Raw genomic sequence first — 22,976 nt, 5'->3', positions numbered from 1 at the left:
CTTGTTTTCTGTTACACGGAAAATATTTCCCAAAAAAAGGTTGCAGTATTACTTCAAAAGGCATAAATCAATCTTGCATGGTTATCGTCCTCAGCACGAGGATTTTGTTGACAGGCGACAAGCAGCAGAGATAACTTGATGCCTTTCCAGCTTCACAGTGGTCGTGACCCATTTATCAGGCGCGATAAACGCGAGACAAGGACGCTCTTGTGGACCTATCTGTAGCCGTCATGGAGCAGTCGCCGATCACCAGTCTGTGCAAGAGCAACCACACGAGCCACTTGGGACCAGGTGAGGTCATCTTACAAGTAACAGTTGCCCTAGTTTTGTCATGTAACCGTAAACACATCATAGTCACTCCCCCGATATCTGCCAACCACGTCATCGACGTCTGACCGTTTATCCACACAGTGTGTTTCAGGGGAAATAGTATATACGAGGCGCATTTTTGAAATAAGTACCGTTTTGATATATTGCCACTGGAGCTCTGCAGCTGCCGTACTGCACATGCTCGTAAAGTATCTCCAACTGTTACTCAAACACATATGCAATAGCTTTCGATTTAATTAAACGTGTGGTGATCACGCTGTGAGCGGTGGAAGAGATATAAAATGGCGAAGAGCATTTTAAAATAGTTGCAGAAATGTACACGATATGAAACGAAGTACGATGGTGGTTTGAAAAGTTCTCGAAACGGAATATAAAAAAGTACTTACATCACTGAAACTTTTTTATTTTTCAATGTAGACTCCTTGTAGATTAATGCACTTGGTCCAACGATGTTCCAGTGCCCTGATCCCACCTCGAAACTGAGTTTCCTCCAGGCCTGAAAAATATTTGTCAACTCCAGCTATCATTTCTTCGTTTGAAGTGAATCTTTCTCCACCAAGAAAAATTTTCAATTTTGGGAAAATATGGAAGTCTGATGGAGCCATATGAGGTGAATAAGGCGGGTGTGGTAAAAATTCATACCTTACTTCGTGTAATTTCGCCATGCGACGGCACATGTGTGCGGGCGAGTTTTTGATCCAGCGTCAAAAGTCGCGGCGCCCATCTTGTAGATAAATTTTTCAGTTAAAATGTGGTGTACCCTTTCAGATGACATCTGGCAAGCATGAGCAATTTCATGTAATTTCAATCGGTGATCCCCCATGACCATTTTGTGCCCTTTTGCAGTGATATCTGGAGTAGTTACACATCTTGGTTGACCACTGCGCGGATCATCTTCTAAGCTCTCCCGACTCAATTTAACAGTTGAATATGAAGGAATCTCAATTTTTTTCCGTCTTGTCAAATCACTATGCGGGAAAAACAACAGAGCTAAGTCACCGCCACAGCTCTCTTCCAAGAACACTGACGTGGCACATGTTTACAGGCAACAGTCCAATGAGTATCACGGGAACAACTCGTCACGCTAGCGCTGACCTCTCATCGTGATTCCGAGAACATTTCAAACCAGGCTGGTAGGCAAGCTTTCGTCACTACTCATGACCTGGTGCAGAAAGTCCATAAAAAATGGATGTCATGATGTCATCATTATCTCATGCCTCTCTTCACGTTTCAGGAAGTGTTCTGTACGAAGCTGTGACAAGATACTTACAGTATTGGAAGTTGCGTGCACGCTTGCTTAGGAAAATCTTACTGAGTTGTACAAAACAAACGCATTGACTTTGGCTGTATCCACTTCCTTTCCTTTCTTCCCCTTTTCCCTCCAGGGCTCCCTCTCTCCTTCCTCCCCTTCCTTTCTCCCTCTCCTCTCCTCTCCCCTCCTCTCTCCCAGTTCTGCCACTCCCTCCCCCCTCCCCTCACCCTTCCTTTCTCCCAGTGGCTTCTTCACCCTCCTCTTTCCCCCCTGCCCGTCCCCTGCACACAGTGGCAGGCGCCCCATCTCATCAGTCTGTTCAGTGTGCTGAGGATCGTCACCAATGTGCTACAGTGCTCTCTTCCTCTATGTGCATCAGTGTTTTCTTCGGTGTGCTCCTTCGTTCACATGTAAAACTGTTTGTCCATGTTTGTGTGCACTGTTGAACTTGCTTGTAAAACCGGTGCCTTACACGAATGCCTTCATTTTATTTCTTATGTATGTCTCCTGTTTTTACCATTCGTGTATGTATGTTTTTCTCTCTCCATCTTCACTATCTGTACTTCTTTTGGCCGAAGAGCAGCGTACCCTCCGCCACACACCGTCAGGTGACTTCCGGAGTATGGATGTAGATGTAGATGTATGCAGGCCACTGCCGGCCCACCTCATACAAGGCATGAAATTACAGTAAAGAAAAAAAAAATAGCTGCATCAAAGGGAAAAAAATTTGTATGGCACATTGTCTCTGATATAAACGGCTTTCTGTAAAGAATGCCCAGCGCAATTTGTCCATAGAAAACGTCGAGGAAAGATCCACTAATCCCCCTGTCCAAACTCCACAACTTTCCCGGTAGGTATGCTACCCTACCACATTAATGTGACTACCGCTCAAAAGTCCGAATAATTACTTCTTGCAGTGTGGGTAGCTGCAACACGTGCAGGAAGAGAATCAATGAGGCCCTGGAACATACCGATAGGGATGTGGAGACATGACAACTCCAGTGCTATGGCCAGCTCAGTTGAGGAGCCATGATTCTGGGTTGGGATTAATTCTGGGGTGTTTGGTGACCGGGAAAGTACGTTAAATTCATCCTGGTGCTCTTCGAACCAACGCACATACATGCGAGCTGTGTGACAGGTTGCATTGTCCTGCTGGTAGATGACATCATGCAGAGAAGAAATAAATTACACGTAGGGATGGAATAGAATAGAGGCATACTTGTGTTGATATATTGTGCCTTCCAGAATGACGAGATCGAACAGCGAATGCCACGAAAACATTCCCTAGACCGTAACGCATCCTCTGCGGCCGAGGCCGCTCCGCTTTCAGACGTTTCACGCCGTACGCGCCAATGGCCATTTGTCAGATGGACCGTAAAACGCGTTTCATTTGAAGACGCCATCTGTCGCCACTCAGTGGACGCCCAGTTGCGGTACTGACGTGCATTTTCCAGCCATTGTTGCTGATGAACAGCTGTCAGCATGGGTGCATGAACCAGGCACCCGCCACAGAGGTCCAAATACAGCAACGTTCGCTGGACGGTACTCGGTTCATTTTTGGCTCAACAGTTGCACGTCTGTTTGACCGTATTCAACTCCGCGGCCGCCGTTCACCCCCCTCATCTAAAAGGTCGTGGAGCATAACTGTTGCCTCGGCATCGGCTTTCGATAGCGTCATTTTGCAATATACAGTACACATTAATCATGGAAGCAGACGAACAGTTTATAAACTCAGACGCTTCGGAAACGTTTCCACCCTTCGTCCGAAAGCCAATGTTCGTGCCCTTTAGGACGTCAGTTTCCGCATTACAGCGATGACTGCACCGTTTTGCACCTCCTACCGACACGCTTTATATACCCTATCCTCCCCTCCCGCTCCCCCCTGCTAGAGCTACCATCTGGTGTCTGTGAGTGGTTATTGCACGTTGACACTGAACATAGGCAGTGGTCACATTAATGTGACTGGACTGTGCAGAAGAGCTGCAAATACTAATGAAATTGAATGGAGATGCTCGAACAAGAACTAATTGTATAATGCCAATTTTTTACACTTGGAGTTGATCATAGTTTACTTTATTTTCTGTGGAACACAATCATAAAATTTCTTATTAAGACTAGACCTTCAGAAATTACAATGGAAAGCATCAAAATCAAAATAGGAACATGGAATTTAAAACTAGAATATCTTCTATTTGACAAAGCATCCTTTCAAATAAATATAACAGGAAGTATTGTCCATACTCCTAGAGCAGCATGTGTGTTGTTGTTGTTGTTGTTGTTGTTGTTGTTGTGCTCTACAGTCCTGAGACTGGTTTGATGCAGCTCTCCATGCTAATCTATATTGTGCAAGCTTCTTCATCTCCCAGTACCTACTGCAACCTACATCCTTCTGAATCTGCTTAGTGTATTCATCTCTTGGTCTCCCTCTACGATTTTTACCCTCCACGCTGCCCTCCAATGCTAAATTTGTGATCGCTTGATGCCTCAGGACATGTCCTACCAACCGATCCCTTCTTCTAGTCAAGTTGTGCCACAAACTTCTCCCCAATTCTATTCAATGCCTCCTCATTAGTTACGTGATCTACCCACCTAATCTTCAACATTCTTCTGTAGCACCACATTTCGAAAGCTTCTATTCTCTTCTTGTCCAAACTATTTCTTGTCCATGTTTCACTTCCATACATGGCTACACTCCATACAGATACTTTCAGAAACGACTTCCTGACACTTACGTCTATACTCGATGTTAACAAATTTCTCTTCTTCAGAAACGCTTTCCTTGCCATTGCCCGTCTACATTTTGTATTCTCTCTACTTCGATCATCATCAGTTATTTTGCTCCTCAAATAGCAAAGCTCATTTACTACTTTAAGTGTCTCATTTCCTAATCTAATTCCCTCAGCATCACCCGACTTAATTCGACTACATTCTATTATCCTTGTTTTGTTTTTGTTGATGTTCATATTATACCCTCCTTTCAAGACACTGTCCATTCCATTCAATGCATGAAATTCGTTTTCAAACTACGTAAAAGACCAGTAGTACGTACATGTATGGGTGAAATAATCTGAATACAGTTTCTCTTCTCACTCCTAACGCTAATTTGAGCATCTCCTACAAGTGACTTACAAACATGAAAACAATTATCTTTATAGTTTTGCGTCGTCAGTATTGCTAAGTGGAAGATATACAGGGTGAAAAGTATTTAAACCGACAAACTCTGGGAGGTTGTAGGGGACATCAAAGCAAATATTTTCCCTAATGTCATTTTTTTCCTATGATGAGTATTTAAACCAGTAGAGGAAGATTTCTCTTGCGGCAAATTAATTTAACCAACAAACACTTTTCCATTTTTTTATGACCAAGAGACAACACATTAACACAACCCAATTTGAATTACAGTAGATTTTCAAAAATGCCTCCATTAACATGTAAACAAAGTTTACAGCGTCGGATCATGTTCTGTCTGACACGGGCAAAAACCCCAGGAGTATCTTGAATTGTTCCTGCTGCTACTATCCGGGCTACCAGATCCTCTTCTGATGCAACAGGAGTTGTGTAAACAAGGTTACGCATCTCTCCCCACACAAAAAAGTCCAGAGGGGACATATCTAGGGATCGAGCAGGTCATGGTACAGGATAATTTCTGCCAATCCACGTTTTTGGGTACCGTCGGTCCGGGAATCTACGCACACGACGACTGAAATGTGCTGGCGTCCCGTCATGTTGGAACCACATGCGTTGTCTTGTAGGGAGCAGGACGTCTTCCAGCAAGTCTGGAAATGCTCTGGCGAGAAAATTGTAATAGTGCCTGCCATTTAATGGCCTATGTAGCAGATATGGCCCAATTAAACAGTCCCCAACAACACCGATTCACACATTAACGAAGAACCGCACTTGTTGATCAATCCGCTGTGCGGCTCGTCCATTGTGGTGCGCTACGTAGTACGCACCAACCGCATCAGTGTACTCACTCCAGGTGTGTCGCTCCATTAGTAAACAGAGACAATGCACTACTACACTGGTGGGCAGCAGTCGCCTACAACTGAAGAGCGTAATACGCCCTCTAACAACTAAAGATCGTAATACGGCCTCTAACAACTGAAGAGCGTAATACAGCCTCCACCGGTTTAAATAATCCTCATAGGAAAAAATGACATTAGGGAAAAATATTTGTTTTTATGTCCCCTACAACCTCCCAGAGCTTGTCGGTTTAAATACTTTGCACCCTGTATACGTACTACATCGCTGAACTTAGCTAAGGTAACCTTTTAAAAAACGAAGTGTGAATCATAAAATTACGTAATAACAAACATTTTCTATGATGACAATGCACAATGATTTTCCATAGTAGGAAATAGTATCCATGTCGGCCATTGGGACTGCTCTTCTTCCATCAGAAGCTTGTTTACGTCCCTGAGCATTTGGATGGCGGAGTCAACGCGGCTCGGACAAGGTGGCTGGTAAATGTCTACCTACCTTGAGGGCACCTGAATAGCCCACTGCGAGAGTAGGAACCGTCTTCGTTGGACGAGGACTCGGGGTGTAAATAGATAGTCATTTAGTGAGCAACTAATTGCCAGGAATATTGGGCGCAAATTTCACAGATTATTGTTTGGGCGCGAATTTCAATGGACGCAGCTTTCATAGCCCTAGGGGTAGCCGCGCTGTCTAGGTCGCCTTGACCCGGTTCGCGCGGCTACCCCCATCGGAGATTCAAGTCCTCCATCGGGCATGGGTGTGTGTGTTGTCCTTAGCCTAAATTAGTTTAAGTTACATTAAGTAGTGTGAAAACCTAGGGAGCGGTGACCTTAGCAGTTTGCTGCCATACGGACTTACCACAAATTTCCAAAATTCCAGCTTTCATTCACTCGTGACAAAGAAAAATTGCTTATGTTACACCAGAATCAAAACAACGGTTCTTTCAATGGAGTCGTTCAGTATCCCCAAGAAACTGAAGTTCCAGCAATCAGTTTCAGCCTGTAAAATTATGTGCACTGTGTTTTGAGATATGCAGGGTATTTTGGTTGCCTAGTTTTTGCCGCAGCGTGCCACATGCAGTGGAGCGGTTATTTTGAGATCTTAAATAAACTGCGCCGTCGAATACAAAACAAAAGGCAGGGCATCCTCCATAGAGTGATAGTTTTTCTGCACTTGAGATAACATCTCCTTGTGAGGGAACAATGTGAGCACCCTCCGCAAAGCCCTGACGTAGCGCTCAGTGGCTGTAACTTGTTCTTGCACTAAAAGAAGCGCCTTTCTGGTTAGCGCTAGAATGAAGAAGATGTTGTTACTAGGTCAGTACAGGACTGGTTGAAACTGCAGGCGGCAGAGTTCTCTGAGGATGGACTTCGGAAGCTGGTCATACGATACTATAAGCACCTGAACAAGGATAAAAATTATGTTGAAAAGAAGATTAAAGTCCTGCTTTTCGTCTAAAAATTAAGTTGTTGTAACAATTTTTTTATTTGTATTTTATTTTATCATGACACTTGCTTCCAAAAATTTCGTCTTATTTGATGAGGATCTTGCATGGACATTGCGCAATTTTGAATTCAGAAGTTCATATAAAACAGCTTCCAGTTTTCATTTCAAAATGGCTCTGAGCACTATGGGACTTAACATGTGAGGTCATCAGTCCCCTAGAACTTAGAACTACTTAAACCTAACCAAGGACATCACACACAACCATGCCCGAAGCAGGATTCGAACCTGCGACCGCAGCGGTCACGCGGTTCCAGACTGTAGTGCCTAGAACCGCTCGGCCACAGTTTTCAGTGGTGGAAGAGATACAGCTGCGCCGCACGGGATAGTCGCGTGGTCTAGGGCGCTTTATCACGGACCGCGAGGCTACCCCCGTCAGAGGTTCGAGTCCCCCTTGGGCATGGCTGTTTGTGTTGTCCTTAGCGTAAGTTAGTTTAAGGTAGATTAAGTAGTGCGTCAGCTGAGGGACCGAATCTGCAGGCAGTGCTGTATTTCGCTCGGGGTGTTAAAATGCTCGCCTTTTAGTAGTATACGTCACGCAGTGTAGATACAGAGCACCGAGTTCGAATCCACTCTTTCTGTGGTTTCTTTTTTTTTTTTTTTACCCCTTCTCGGCTGTCTGCTAAGGGCGTCAGTCTGATGGAACCTCGATTTGGCGAGAGAGCTCGTAGTTGCGTCAACATCAACACAGTTTATGCTCGAGAGTTTGCTGGTCCAGCAGTGGCCACCGACCACCAGCCACTTGACGGCGACCACCGTCTCACCAGGTGAGCGCGGCGCGTTTCTGCTCTCACATAGGTAAGCCTGAAATTGTTTCTTGTTCGAGTTTGGCCTTTCGCGCAAAATAACTTCGATAAACCGAATGAACACCGTGCAGTTACACAAGACGCGTATGTCACTAAAAGTGTGTTCAACAATTGTCATTTTCTTATTTGAAGTACTAGTACTAGTCTTCCAGTTGCGAATTGGATTTTGCTCATTTTAAATCTTGCGAACATAGTTTGAACGTTGTACAGGGACACCCAGAGTCCGTTAACATTTGAAACGATCAAATCACGGAATAATGTACATAGAGAGGTAAAACTTGACTCACATGCCTGAAATGCCACGGAGTTTTATTGAAACCAAAAACGAATGCAAAAACCGTTCAAAATATGGTGCTGGAAAGCAACACGTCAGTGACGCTGGATGAGAATTGTGTATGAGCTGTAGTGAGAGGAGAAAAATGCGCCAGCAGTCGCGGCATTTTGGCTTTAACAGAAAAAGCATTGTTAGTGAAGCTTTACTATCACAATGGAGAATCCGCTTGATACGCCCGCTAAACCAGCTGGGCAGAACAGGTGATTAGAATTGTGGAAAGGGCCAAATAAGGTTGGGGTCAGTTTCACCTTAAACTTTTTATTGAGTAACACATTTACAACCAAAGCGGCACATAGCCGAACTTTTACAACTACGAGTTTCAAACTTCAAATTTTTCACGGCTGAAGGCCTCCAAACAAGAAATCTTAAAAATCAACAAGGTAAATTTCAAGTGAGTGAAAACACGCAATTACAGTTACATACAAAAATAACTAAAAAATCTATATATCACAGCTAGGCTGAAAGCCTCAAGGCAAGGGTAGATAGACAAACATTAAATGAAGTACAATACAAACGGCTGAAGGCCCAAAATAAAATTTTCAATATTATAAAATTAATTACGATAAACTTTCAAAGGCAGAAGGCCGCAATGTTTAAGATTGGAAGGTAATTTTAAGAATAAGGTTACAAAGTTGAAGACCCACAATTAATTATCCAGAATTTTAAGAAAATATAGCCATAAGCCGTAAGTTTTACGTAGCTGAAACTGGACTAAAAGAAAAGACAACACAACGGCAACAACCTTTCAGCAAATATCCACTTGCCGGAATTCAAACTTACTTACATAAAACACAGTAAAACCAAGAATGTTGTTTTTAATCCTTGGCTATCATAGATTATAACCAGACAGTTGAACACCGATGAGTAAGACGGTAAGGACAACAGCACTCAGAAGCCTCCAGGGGGTCGGTCTGCCCTCGTTCACTTAGGTGAGACAGGTGGTGAGCCCAACTGCACCTGATCCGTCGGAACCCAACCAAGGGACAGCCATGGACCGACCGACAAACGACTTGATTGCCACCAATCGGTACATTAGAATTCAAACACAAAATGTTACGGGCGTGATTATCCACAATGTAATATGTACATGAATTAAGCTGTCAAAACTACACAACGTGTTGGACAGAGACAACAGGTGAGGAAAGGACGCTGCCTGAAATTACGTTAGTGGCCAGGGCAGGGAATCGGAACACTAACGGCCACAAGGCAGAAAATTTCGCTGGTGCACTTAAATTGTAGTCAACAAGTATAGTTAATTCCACCGCATGGCGACTAAATTTCAGCAATACAAACACTCGATGTTGCGCCCAGGAAAACTTCCCCAACAGCGAACCACCAAAACGAACCACACAACATGAATGGACGTGGCTTGGGTACTTAAAAAACCACTCAAGTTTGACGTCCTGGGTCGGTGAACCACGAAGCTCGTAGCGATCGGAAAGCTCCACACAAGCTGCAACACTGCGCAGGAAGTGCCAGCGGACCCAGCCGACTGCACCGCGCGGAGATAACTTCCCTGGTCAGCAGCAACCGACCGACTCCTCTCAGAGTGCCGACAACATCTAAAATAGTCCTCAGTGGAAATAACACAAACGACACACACAACCAGACAAACACTTGCAGGAAGACCTGAACGATACCCAACAGTAACTAAGCACGCACGAAGACAAATCGGGAGTCGATGCACACACACAGCCGACTCATGAACGATCGGCGAGCCAAATCGCGTCGTCCGGTAGGACGACCGACCGACGATCCACCAAGATTGTGGCTCGGCGCAAGTGATGCGTGGCGGCAATGCGAGCCACGTCGACGCAGACCTCACTGCTGCTTCAATCCGACTCCACTTGTACCGCATTGCATCTCCCCGACTGGCAGGTCCTGACTGCGCTCCAGACACGTTCCAACTGACTGGCAGTCCGAACTCGCGACCTGAACTGGCTTACGACAGACAACGCCCTGGAAGTAATAGCAGTCAAGCAAAGATACTATGAAAGGGGATATATCGATACGCGCTGCTAGCGCCCGTCACAGTCAGGCAAAGCAGCAACTCAGTAACAGTAGTAATTTAAATTAACGTAGTCAAATGCATTGAGATTGACGGACATCATTTTGAGCATTTATTGCATTAATGTGGTATTTACAGGTAATCACGCTGTAACAGCATTCGTGCTCAGAAATGATAAGTTCATAAAGGTACTTGTGTCACATAGGAACAACCGAAATAAAATATTCAAACGTACCTACGTTCTGTATTTTAATTTTAAAATCCTACCTGTTAGCAACTGTTCGTCTAAAATTGTGAGCCATATGTTTGTGACTATTACAGCGCCATCTGTCACAAAGCGAAAAAAGTGGTCCAACTAGAACATTCATATTTCTTTACGTACTACACGAATATGTAATAAAAAAGGAAGTTCCTATTTAAAAAAACGCAGTTGATATCCGTTTGACCTATGGCAGCGCCATCTAGCGGGCCAACCATAGCGCCATCTGGTTTCGTCCTTCAAGCTAGACTAGTTTCGTTCTTTGTAGTTTTTCGTTTGATGCTTATTTCGTGAGATATTTGGCCCGGTCACTATCAATGGACCACCCTGTACATCAGTTTTACAGTTTTACAATGAGTTTATAAACATTGTCACTATCTCTTCTTTCGTCTAAGTTTTCAATGAATTTGTTGAAAGTACTTCTTCATTCACTTATGGTGTTTTTAAATTTGATGTTATCTTTCGTCATTCTACCACATACCTTTGATCTCTCATTGAATCCACTTTCTTCCTCGCATTCTCTCTGTCTGTTTTCATGAAAGAGCAAGATCTGGAGAAACCTCGTGGGTGTCCCAGCAGTACCCGATGGATCAAGGAGAACAGCATCAGTCACGTTCCGCTTGGATGCTGAACATGAATGTTCGGCTGCCCCGCCCGTCTGCATAAGATATCCATCCTGCCGTTTGCGGAAGGTGTTCTGTGTCACAGAAAAGGTTCGATCACGATCAAAGAACATTTAAAATAGGGTAAAAAATTAAGTGATTGTAATGCAGACTGAATAACATCGTATTGGGAATCATGAAGGGAAACGACAATAAGTCAAGTGCCAGAACTTTAAAGTAATAGTTATAATTTATTGTGTTGAGTTCATAAAAATAGTTCCACACAGAAACTGCAGCTAATGTTGTCCTTTACTTTATGGTTTATCTTTCCTAGCCATGATGATGGAAATAAGGCGAGAAATGAGTGCTGTAGCCCATCGATAGCTCTGAGTAATGGAGTCACGCTATAATGTGAAAGCTGCATTGGCTCTTGCTTCAAATCTCGCTGGAAGCCAGCTCAACTATTCTGTGGCAGTGCTACAACCAACCAGATCGAAAATGAATAAGGAAATCCTAGAAAACTTCTGTATCAGTAACCTTCTCACTAGTTCCAGTACTGTATAGTGTAACAACGAAAAACTTACGATATTCCATACTTCATAAGGCCTTTTATTTCTTCTGCCGACATAATTTTGATTTTTGTCAATAGATCATTTTAGTTATGATATCGTGGCACTGAATAAGTTAATAACTGGGTTTTTTAATGCGTCCACTCTAATAATTTTGACTATGTGCACAAATGTGATACATTTACCGTAATTTCACAATCTGTGATTATAATTACAGCATCCAATATGTACATTTTTGGACCTGTCATGACATTATGATTGGCTCAAATGGTTCAAATGGCTCTGAGCACTATGGGACTTAACATCTTAGGTCATCAGTCCCCTAGAACTTAGAACTACTTAAACCTAACTAACCTAAGGACATCACACACATCAATGCCCGAGGCATGATTCGAACCTGGGACCGTAGCAGTCCCGCGGTTCCGGACTGCAGCGCATAGAACCGCACGGCCACAACGGCCGGCCATTATGATTCTGTGAAGATGACATCTGCTAAATCAACGTTAAGCTTCTGAAACTGACATACTAATCTATTGAAACCGATAAAGCAAAATAAAAATAGCTCTGCAACTGAAATATACACTATATTGCAGCTGCTGAGAACATAACAGCTATGAATAAAATAATGTTTGAATATGTCACAGGACAGCACGTAAACACACCTTTCAAGACACTGTCCATTCTGTTCAGCTGCTCTTCCAAGTCCTTTTGCTATCTCTGAAAGAATTACAATGTCATTGGCAAACGTCAAAGTTTTCATTTCTTCTCCCTGATCTATGCTTCCAGTCGAAATTCTTCTTTTGTTTTCTTTACTGCTTGCTGAATGCACAGATTGAATAACATTGGTGATAGGCTACAATGCTGCCTCACTCCCTTCTCAGCCTCTTTCATGCCCCTCGACTTTTGTAACGGCCTTCTGGTTACTGTGAAAGTTGTAAATAGCCTTCTCTCTCTGTGTTTTAAAACCCCTGATACGTTCAGAATTTCAAAGACAGTATTCCAGTTAACATTGTCAAAAGTTTTCTCAAAGTCTACACATGCTATCAAAGTAGGTTTGCCTTTCCTTAACCTATCTTCTAAGTAAAGTCGTAGGGTCAGTACTGCCATGCATGTTCCTACATGATCCGACTTCTACCAATCTTTCCATTCTTCTATTAAGAATTCGTATTAGTATTTTGCAACCAAGGTTTATTAAACAGATAGTTGGATATTATTGACACCTACTTTCTTTGGAATTTGAATTACTACATTATTCTCGAAATCTGAGAATATGTCGGCTGTCTTATACACATTGCACATCAGATGGAAGGGTTTTGTCATGGTTGGCTCTGCCAAGGCTCTCAGTAGCTCCGACGCAATGCTGTCTACTCCCGGGGCCTTGTTTCGACTCAGATGTTTCAATGCTCAGTCATATTCTACTCGCAGTATCACATCTACATCATACTTTTTAAGCCACCTAAGGCTTTGTGGCGGAGGATATTTTTTGTACCTCTAACTAAGCCCTCCAACCCTATTCCTATGGCGAATAGCGCGTGGGAAGAATGCATTAACTGTAATTTCTCGAATTTTCCCCTCATATTCATTACGTCAGACTTACGTGGGGGAAGGGGGAGTAATTAATTGTCCAACTCTCCCCAGAGAGTGTTCTCTAGAAATTTCGACAGAAATTTCCTCAGTTATGCACAATGCCTCTCTTGTAAGATCTTCCAATGGAGTTTGTTGAGCATCTCCTTAACACTCTCGTGTCGACTAAGCAATCCTGTGACGAAATGTGACGCTCTTCATTGCATCTTCTCTCTCTCTCTCTCTCTCTCTTCTATCAGTCCTATCTGCTAGGGATCCCAGATAGATGAACAATACTCACGAATACGTCGAACAAGTGCCGGCCACTTCCTTCGTGGATGAGGTATATTTCCTTGAGATTCTTCCTATGGATCTGAGCCTGGCATCTGCTTTTCCCTTTATTTGTTATATGTGGTCATTCCATTTAAGGTCGCTCTGGATAGTTACTTCCTGTGTATACGCAATATGTTACATTTATTTACGTTCAGGGTCAACTGTCAGAGCCTGCACCATTCATCAATTCTCTGAAGTCGTTCTACAAATCGTTACTATTTCTGTCGCTACTACTTTGTTATAGATAACCGCATCATATGCGAACAGCCTTAGACAGCATCCGACTCTTTCTACTAGATCATTTATATACATTGTAAACAGTAACGATCCTATAACACTTCCTTGGAGTACCCTGGAAATTACCTTTACATCTGTCTATGTTGTTCTATTAAGAGCGACGTGCTGGATTCTGTCTGCAAGCAAGTCTTGAATCCAGTCGCAAATCTGCACCGATACTCGATAAGCTCATACTTTTTCAGTGCGGGACGGTGTCCGATGCCTTCCTGAAGTCGAGGAACACGACATCAACCTGAACGACATTTTTTACGGCGTTGTGGATCTCGTCTTCATCTACGTCCTCTTCCATTTCCATAACTTTCCCTTCAAGTTCATCTCCCTTGCATAGACGCTCTACGTTCTTCTTTCACCTTCCATCTTTCCATTCTTTGCATACGAATGGTTTTTGCATTTGAGCTCTCTATATTCACACACTTGTTTGTCTTTTCTTCAAAGACGTCATTAATTTTCCTACCGGCAATACCTAGGTTTCTCCTACGGAACTATGCTTCTAAATCCTTACATTTGCCCTTTAGCCATTCCTGCTTAGACCGAGCGAGTTGGCGTACTGGTTAGCACATTGGAATCACTTTCGGGAAGAAGATGATTCAAACCGACGTCCGGCCATCCAGATTTGGGTTTTCTGTGATTTCTCTAAATCTTTCTGGTCAAATTACGGCGTAGTTCCTTCGAAGGGGCACGGCGGATTTTCTTCCCCACCCTTGACGCAATTCGAGCATGTGCTCCGTTTCTATTGACCTCGATGTCGACGGGACATTAAAGACAATCTTCCTTCCTTTCTTCATTCCTGCTTAGCCATTTTGCACTTACTGTCAGTCTCACTATTTAGACATTCGTATTCCCTTTCACCTGCTCTATTGACTTCACTTATGTATTATTCCCTTTCATCAGTTAAATTCAACATCTTCAGTGTTATCCTAGAATTCCTACCAGGCCTTGGATTTTTACCCATTTGATCCCCTGCTACTTTACCTATTTCATCTCTCAAAGCTACCCATTCGTCTTCTACTGTTTTTATCCCCCTGTTCTAGTCAATCGTTGCCTAGTAGTCTCTCTGAAAGTCTCTCAACAACCTGAGGTTCTTTCAAGCTATCCAGGTCCCATCTTCCTAGTATACTACCTTTTGTAGTTTCTGTAGTTCTAATTTACAGTTCATAACCAATAAATTGTGGTCAGAATCCACATCTCCCCCTGGAAATGTATTACAATTCAAAATGTGGTTCCGAAATCACTATCTTATATTTATATAATCAATCTGAAATCTTCCGGTGTCTCCAGGTCTCTTCCACGTGTACAACCTTCTTTCATGATCCTTAAACCAAGTGTTAGTTATGATTACATTATGCTCTGTGCAAATCTCTACCAGGTGACTTTCTCTCTCATTCCTTTCCCCAAGACAATATTCACATACAATTTTTCCTTCTGTTTCATTTCCTAGTATCGAATACCAGGGCCCCATCGCAGTTAAATTTTCGTCTGCTTTAACGAGCTGACAATTTTGTTTCACCTCACAATACATTTCTTCAATCTCTTCACCATCTGCAGAGTTAGTTGGCATATAAACTTGCATTATTGTGTTGCATGTTGGCTTTGTATCTATCTTGGTTATGATAATCTGTTTACTATGCTGTTCACAGTCCTTTACCCGCATCCCTACTTTCTTATTCACTACTAAATCTACACCTGCTGTTCCCCTGCTTCATTTTGTATTTATAAACCTGTATTCAACTGACCAGAAGTTCTGTTCCTCCTGCCACCACACTGCACTAATTCCTACTATATCTAACTTCATCCTATTCATTTCCCTTTTTAAATTTTCTAAACTACCAACCCGATTAAGGCATCTATCATTCCACCCTCCGATCCGTAGAACACCAGTTTGTTTCCCCTGATGATGACATCCTCCAGAGTAGTGCCCGGCAGGAGATCCGAATGGGGGACTATTTTACCTCTGGAATATCTTACGTAAGAGGATGCCGTCATCATTTAATCATACAATAGAGCTGCATGCTCTCGGTAAAAATTACGGCTGTAGTTTCCACCTACTTTCAGCAAGGCTCTCTTGGTTGATGTTACAAGGCCAGCCCAGTCAGTCACCCAGACTGTTGTCCCCGCAAATACTGACAAGAATGCTGCCACTGTGCAGGAATCACACGTTTGTCTGGCCTCTCAACAGATGCCCTTCCGCTGTGGTTGCACCTACGGCGTGAGCGTATGTACCGTAGAGGTCCACAAGCCACTCCTCCGCCGAAAGGTCCGCGATTCATGGACGATGGACTCATTTGTAACCTTCAGGTGTTATTTCACTGCACTAGCAATGCAAATTCACCATACAGCTGTATCACCCAATTTATTTTGATATTCAGTTGACGTACAATCGATCTCTATAGTATTTACTCTCGACATCTTGTACCAAATAGGCTTGCGAAATCGACAACTTCATCTGATTTCTTAATAAAGTCCTCCCATTCTCGACGAATGTCCATGGTACTTGTCAGTGCTACTTTTGATACTCCAATTTCGATGAACGTTTGAACCTGGTCATTCTAGAATTGAAGGAAACGGTGAAAGTAGCTATTAAGTCGCTAAAATGTGTTTTGAGTTATGCATGTTATTTCTTTGGTGAAATTCAAAGACAAGAGTGTAAATAAAGAAAGACAAATCGAATTATATACTTTTCCTAGTGATTCATATGGAAAAATCGGTAGTGTAGTCACCCTAATGCTAACTACACTACTGGCCATTAAAATTGCTACACAACGAAGATGCCGTGCTACAGACGCGAATCTTAACCGACAGGAAGAAGATGCTGTGATATGCAAATGATTATCTTTTCAGAGCAAGTTAGCACCGGTGGCGACTTTGATAAAGGACGGATTGTAGCCTATCGCGATTGCGGTTTATCGTATCGCGACATTGCTGCTCGCGTTGGTTGAGATCCGATGACTGTTTGCAGAATATGGAATCGGTGGGTTCAGGAGGGTAATACGGAACGCCGTGCTGGATCCCAACGGCCTCGTATCACTAGCAGTCGAGATGACAGGTATCTTATCCGCATGGCTGTAACGGATCGTGCAGCCACGTCTCGATCCCTGAGTAAACAGATGGGGACGTTTGCAAGACAACAACCATCTACACGAACAGTTCGATGATGTTTGCAGCAGCAAGGACTATCGGCTTGGAGACCATGGCTGTGGTTACCCTTGATGCTGCATCAGAGACAGGAGCGCCTGTGACGATGCACTTAACGACGATCCTGGGTGCACGAATGGCGAAACGTCATTTTTTCGGGTGAATCCAGGTTCTGTTTACAGCATCATGGTGGCTGCATCCGTCTTTGGCGACATCGCGGTGAACGCACATTGGAAGCGTGTATTCGTCATCGCCATTCTGGCGTATCACCCGGCGTGATGGTATGGGGTGCCATTGGTTACACGTCTCGGTCACCTCTTGTTCGCGTTGACGGCACTTTGAACAGTGGACGTTGCATTTCAGATGTGTTACGGCCCGTGGCTCTACCCTTCATTCGATCTCCATGCGAAATCCTACATTTCAGCAGGATAATGCACGACCGCATTTGCAGGTCCTGTACGGGCCTTTCTGGATACAGAAAATGTTCGACTGCTGCCCTGGCCAGCACATTCTCCAGATCTCTCACCAACTGGAAATGTCTGGTCAATGGTGGTCGAACAACTGGCTCGTCACAATATGCCAGTCACTACTCTCGATGAACTGTGGTAGGGCGTGTTGAAGCCGCATGGGCAGCTGTACCTGTACACGCCAATCAAGCTCTGTTTGACTCAATATCCAGGCGTATCAAGGCCGTTATTACGGCCAGAGGTGGTTGTTCTGGGTACTGATTTCTCAGGATCTATGCACCCAAATTGCGTGAAAATGTAATCACATGTCAGTTCTAGTATAATATATTTGTCCAATGAATACCCGTTTATCATCTGCATTTCTTCTTGGTGTAGCAATTTTAATGGCCAGTAGTGTAAATTCGTGGTTCACTTTCTTCTGCAGAGCCTTTCAGCTATCATTAGCCGGCTAGCCGGAAGTGCAGGACAGTGAGACTGAAGAGACACATCATGTGTTGGAGCCACAGATGGGTGCCCCGTGGAGGCAGCTGCTGGTGGCGGCCGCTTGCCTGTCGGCGTCGACGGCGGCCCGAATACTGGCCGTGTACAGCGTGCCGGCCTGGAGCCACTGGAACGTGTTCCGGCCGCTGCTATGGGAGCTGGCTGAGAGGGGGCACCACGTCACCATCCTCACCTCCAACCGCGAGAACCAGCCGCACCCTAACTGGACCGTTGCGCCAGTTGGCGAGCACCTCGATCTGATGCCGGGTGAGTCACAACACAACCACTTGCCGACACCGCCATCAGTCGTACACATATCTGTGCTGTGACTATCATATAAACCTACTTCTAGTCTTCTTAAGTGAGGTAACACACTTGCAGCTAGATATAAAACATGTGGAAAAGAGCATCGACTTCATTCTCCGCATACGCAAACAGCTGCAGTCACTTTTACTAGGATATTACATTTTTTCTGGAGCAATGTTGTTCCAACAACATATACAATAGCTGGTCAACAGTATCCAGAGACTTGTTAGTGGACACTAATATGAGGTATGTCCACCCTTCACTTGTGTGACGGTTTGATCTCTACTGGAGACGCTTTCAATGAGCTGTCTAAATGTCTGTGCAGAAAGGGAAGCCCACTCTTCCTCAAGTGATGAAATCAGAAGAGTTAGTGAAGTTGGACGCTGGAGTCCAGAGGGAAGTCCACATACGAAGGGTGTTCGAAAAGTCCACGCAAAAATAAAAACTACTTACGTGTTTGGGGTAAACCTTTTTTTATTTTTCGACATAGTCTCCTTTTAGACTTACACACTTTATGCAACGCTGTTCTAATTTGTTGATCCCTTCCGAATAATAGGATTGTCCAAGTCTACAAAATAGCTATTAGTTGGTGCAATCGCCTCCTCGTTTGAATTAAATCTTCGTCCTGCCAGCCATTTCTCCAAATTGGGGAACAAATAGTCGCCCGAGGGGGTCAAATCTGGAGAATAGAATTTTGCGACCACAACTGCTGAGGTGTGTGCTGATGCATTGTCGTGATGGAAAAGGAGTTTTTTGCGGTCCAATCGCCGGCGTTTTTATTGCAGTTCTGTTTTCAACCGGTCCAATAACGATAAATAATATTCACTTATAATAGTATTACCCTTTTCCAGATAGTCGATGAGTATTATCCCTGTCGAATCCTAAAAGGCAGTCGCCATAACCTTTCCGGCCGAAGGAATGGTCTTCGCCTTTTTTGGGTGCAGATTCTCGCTTGGTAACCCATTGTTTAGATTATTGTTTGGTCTCAGGAGTTTAGTAATGTATCCATGTTTTATCCACAGTGACGAAACGACGCTTAAAGTCCTGAGGATTCTTCCTGAACAGCTGCAAACCATCCTTGCAACACTTCACACGATTCCGTTTTTGGTCAAGCGTGAGCAATGGCGGAACCAATCTTGCGGATAGCTTTCTCATGTCCAAATGTTTATGCAAAGTATTATGCACCCATTCATTCGAGATGCCCACAGCACTAGCAATCTCACGCACCTTAACCCTTCTGCCATCCATCACCATATTATGGATTTTATCAAATGGTTCAAATGGCTCTGAGCACTATGGGACTTAACATCTGAGGTCATCAGTCCCCTAGATCTTAGAACTACTTAAACCTAACTAACCTAAGGACATCACAGACATCCATGCCCGAGGCAGGATTCGAACCTGCGACCGTGGTGGTCGCGCGGTTCCAGACTGAAGCCCACAGCGGCCGGCGGATTTTGTCAATGATTTATGGAGTCGTAACCTCCACAGGGCGTTCAGAACGTTCAGCATCACTTTTGCCCAAATGGCCACTCAGAAAATTTTTAAACCACTTATAAACTGTTCTAATCGAAGGTGCGGAGTCACCGTACTGTTTATCAAGCTTCTCTTTAGTCTCCTGAGACGTTTTGCCTTTCATAAAGTAATGTTTAATTACCACACGAAATTCTTTTTCGTCCATTTTTTGACAAAAACTTAACTTTCTTGATTCACACAAATATCAAACACAAATAAGTAGACCAATATGGCTGAAACTTGATGTGCGTTCTTTCCAAAGATGCTACTAACTAAACATGACCTCGATACACGCCGGTGGTGCCATCTCTCGCACTTTGCACGGACTTTTCAAACGCCCCTCGAACTATCTCATCCAGAAAATGTTCCATTGGGTTCAGGTCGGAATTCTGGGGAGGTCAAGTCATTGCACAAAAGTTATTGTCCACAAACTGTTGCGTCACAGATAGTGCTTTATGATAGGGTGATTTGTCACGCTGATAGAAACAGTCTTCGTCTGCGATCTTTTGCTCAACCATATGCAACATACAATGTTGTAAGATGCATTCATGCTCTTCTGCATTTAGCTTTTCCTTCAGCGCAATAAGTGAACTACACTGTACCCATGAAAAACATCCCCGTGCCGTACCACCACCCCCTTCGTGTTCACTGGCAGTATTACACATAATGACAGCTAAAGTTCTCCAGACATCCGCTACAACCAAGTACTTACATCGGATTCCCACAGGATACAGCGTGATCCTTCACTCCAAATCACTCATTTCCAGTCATCTACTGTCCCGTGGCGCCGATCTCTACATCACCTCAAGCATCGTTTAGCACAGAAGTGGGTGACTTATGAGTACCTGCTCATCATTGAATCCCATTCCTTTTAACTCCCTACGCACAGTAATCATGCTAGCTGGACAGCTGGTAGCATTTTTGGAACTCACGAGTGATTCCTTCTGCTGACGTCAAGCGATTTTTTACAGCCACCCTCTGCAATACTCGACGATCCCTGCCTGTCAGTAGACAAGAGTGTTGTATCTTGGAAGGCTTTCTGATTTACGCCTGTAGCCAGTTCTGCAATAGAAATTTAATATATTTTCTTATTCCATTTTCAAATGGTGGCATTCATTTTGTTTATCCTGCAGTCTTTCGGTGAAATTACGAAAAGTACTCGGGGTAAAGAAGGTTATTTCACTTGAGAAAAAAATGTCATCAGACACAACGTGGGCTTGTAGCTAGTAACAAATACTTATCGAAATTTAACAGCGTTGCAATAGAGAAAACCTTGTCAATAATGTACATATTTCAAACACAGTTGCAACTTTCCTGGAAAGAAAAAAGATCAAATTTGTATGCATGTAACGTGAACACTATGAGTTACACGACATGCATCAGAATGGTGGCTCATTTCCTGCCACATACGAAGTAGATGGTCCCTCGTTATCGAATTCACAGCTTCAGCAATGCGATGTCGCAGACTGTCAACACTGACAGGTATAGGGGGGATAAAAAAGCTGTCTTTTACGTAACTGCACAGATAAAAGACGCCAGGTGTGAGGTCTGGAGACCTGGGGGGACACCGGCGATGAAGTTCATCATCTGCTCCTCCTCTTCCAGTCCATCGACCTGGAATGATGTCATTCCGGTAACGTAGGACGTGCTTAGAGAACAGTTGACGCTTAATAATATGCATTCCAAGAGAAAAAAAAAGATTAACTCCAAAGGAACTTTCCGGCTGACGGAAATAGGCTGATATGACGTAAATATGCACACAAACAAATGATTATACTTACAGAAAAATTAGATGATTAATTCAAGAGAAAGAAACTAAGCAAGTCAATAACGATATGAAGATAGTAACTGTTCCGAAAGAACACATACCAATGTTGTCCATGCAGCTTCTCTAGAAAGAAATGATAATTAATCGAAACCCTCAGCTGCTAACAGGTGTTGCTGATATACCTCAATGGGGAAAGCTAAAAACTTGTTCCCCTACTGGGACTCGAACCCGGGATCTCCTGCTATCCATATTTCTTTTTCTTTCTTCATTTTGTTCGTTGGATCTGCTGGGGGCGGACGTTGTAAGACATCCGTTTTAATTTCGTTGTTGCTCGATTAACTCAGTTTTTTTTTATTACAGAGGGCAGCTAACCCTCTGACCGAACACGCTGAGCTACCGTGCCGGCTGTCCATCTAAGCCAGCGAGGGCACAGAGGACAGCGCAACTGCAGGGACTTATCCCTTGCGCGCTTCCCGTGAGTCCCACATTCCCAACTGTCCACAACCTACATTCGTAATGTTCCTAATAGATATTTGCCCATTCATTCATTACTCGCGCCAACTAAGGTGACGATTCCCGTAAGAGTTCGGGCAAAATGTGCGCATTTGCACAGAAGAAGGTCAATGGCCAGGTAGCCTTTAACTATATGAAGATGGTATCTCTTCCCGAAAGAATAGATACCAATGATGACCATGCATATTCTCTATAGTTAAAGGCTACCCGGCCATTGACCTTCTTCTGTACAAATGCGCACATTTTGCCCGAACTCTTACGGGTATCGTCACCTTAGGTGGCGCGAGTAATGTGTGAAAGGGCAAATATCCTTTAGGAACATTACGAATGTAGGTTGTGGACAGTTGGGAATTTGGGTCTCACGGGAAGTGCCGAAGGGTTAAGTCCTTGCAGTCGCACTATCCTCTGTGCCCTCGGTGGCTTAGATGGATAGAGCGTCTGCCATGTAAGTAGGAGATCCCGGGTTCGAGTCCCGGTCGGGGCACACATTTTCAGCTGTCCCCATTAAGGAATATCAACAACACCAGTTGGCAGCAGAGGGTTTCGATTAATTATCATTTCTTAAGTCAATAACGCGTTGCTTTATCTCTGCATCCTGTGAAAGCAGTTATTTGACTTGACATTGACTGATGCCGTTCTTTGGAGTATCGTGCCAAATTCTGTCCAACGGATTCACTAGATCGTCAAAATCCGGAGATGGTTGGGAATGTCTGATCGTAATGCCCCAAACGTTCTCGAATGGTGGGAAATCCGATGATCTTGCTGGCCAAAGTACGCAGACTGGCAGTAAAAACTCTTGCCGTGTGCGGCCTACCATTATCTTGCCCAAATGTAAGTCCAGGGTGGCTTGGCATCAAGGGCAACAAAACGGGGCGTAGAGTATCGTCGACATACCGCTGTGCTGATGGCAGCCGAAGGATTGGTGCTATGAAAAGAAATGGCAGCCCAGACCATCGCT

The 22,976-nt window shown here is 43.8% G+C and overlaps 1 protein-coding gene and 1 non-coding gene across 2 annotated transcripts in view; both read left to right on the top strand.

The window, feature by feature from the left end:
- The first annotated feature begins 244 nt into the window (after positions 1 to 244).
- The window catches only part of LOC124711892 (UDP-glycosyltransferase UGT5-like), a 46,030-nt gene continuing 23,298 nt past the window's right edge, over positions 245 to 22,976 (top strand). The window contains exons 1-2 of the mRNA XM_047242139.1: positions 245 to 291; positions 17,934 to 18,183. Coding sequence (XP_047098095.1) covers positions 17,943 to 18,183 — 241 coding nt within the window. The 5' untranslated portion in view covers positions 245 to 291; positions 17,934 to 17,942. The remainder of the gene's footprint in view (positions 292 to 17,933; positions 18,184 to 22,976) is intronic.
- Trnat-ugu lies at positions 22,428 to 22,502 on the top strand. Its single transcript has one exon. It is a non-coding gene; the product is annotated as a tRNA-Thr (tRNA).

The sequence above is a fragment of the Schistocerca piceifrons genome, chromosome 8, assembly GCF_021461385.2.
Source record: "Schistocerca piceifrons isolate TAMUIC-IGC-003096 chromosome 8, iqSchPice1.1, whole genome shotgun sequence".
NCBI classification, from domain to species: domain Eukaryota; kingdom Metazoa; phylum Arthropoda; class Insecta; order Orthoptera; family Acrididae; genus Schistocerca; species Schistocerca piceifrons.
The sequence above is the reverse complement of the archived record's forward strand: the minus strand, read 5'-3'. Positions and strand labels throughout refer to the sequence as shown.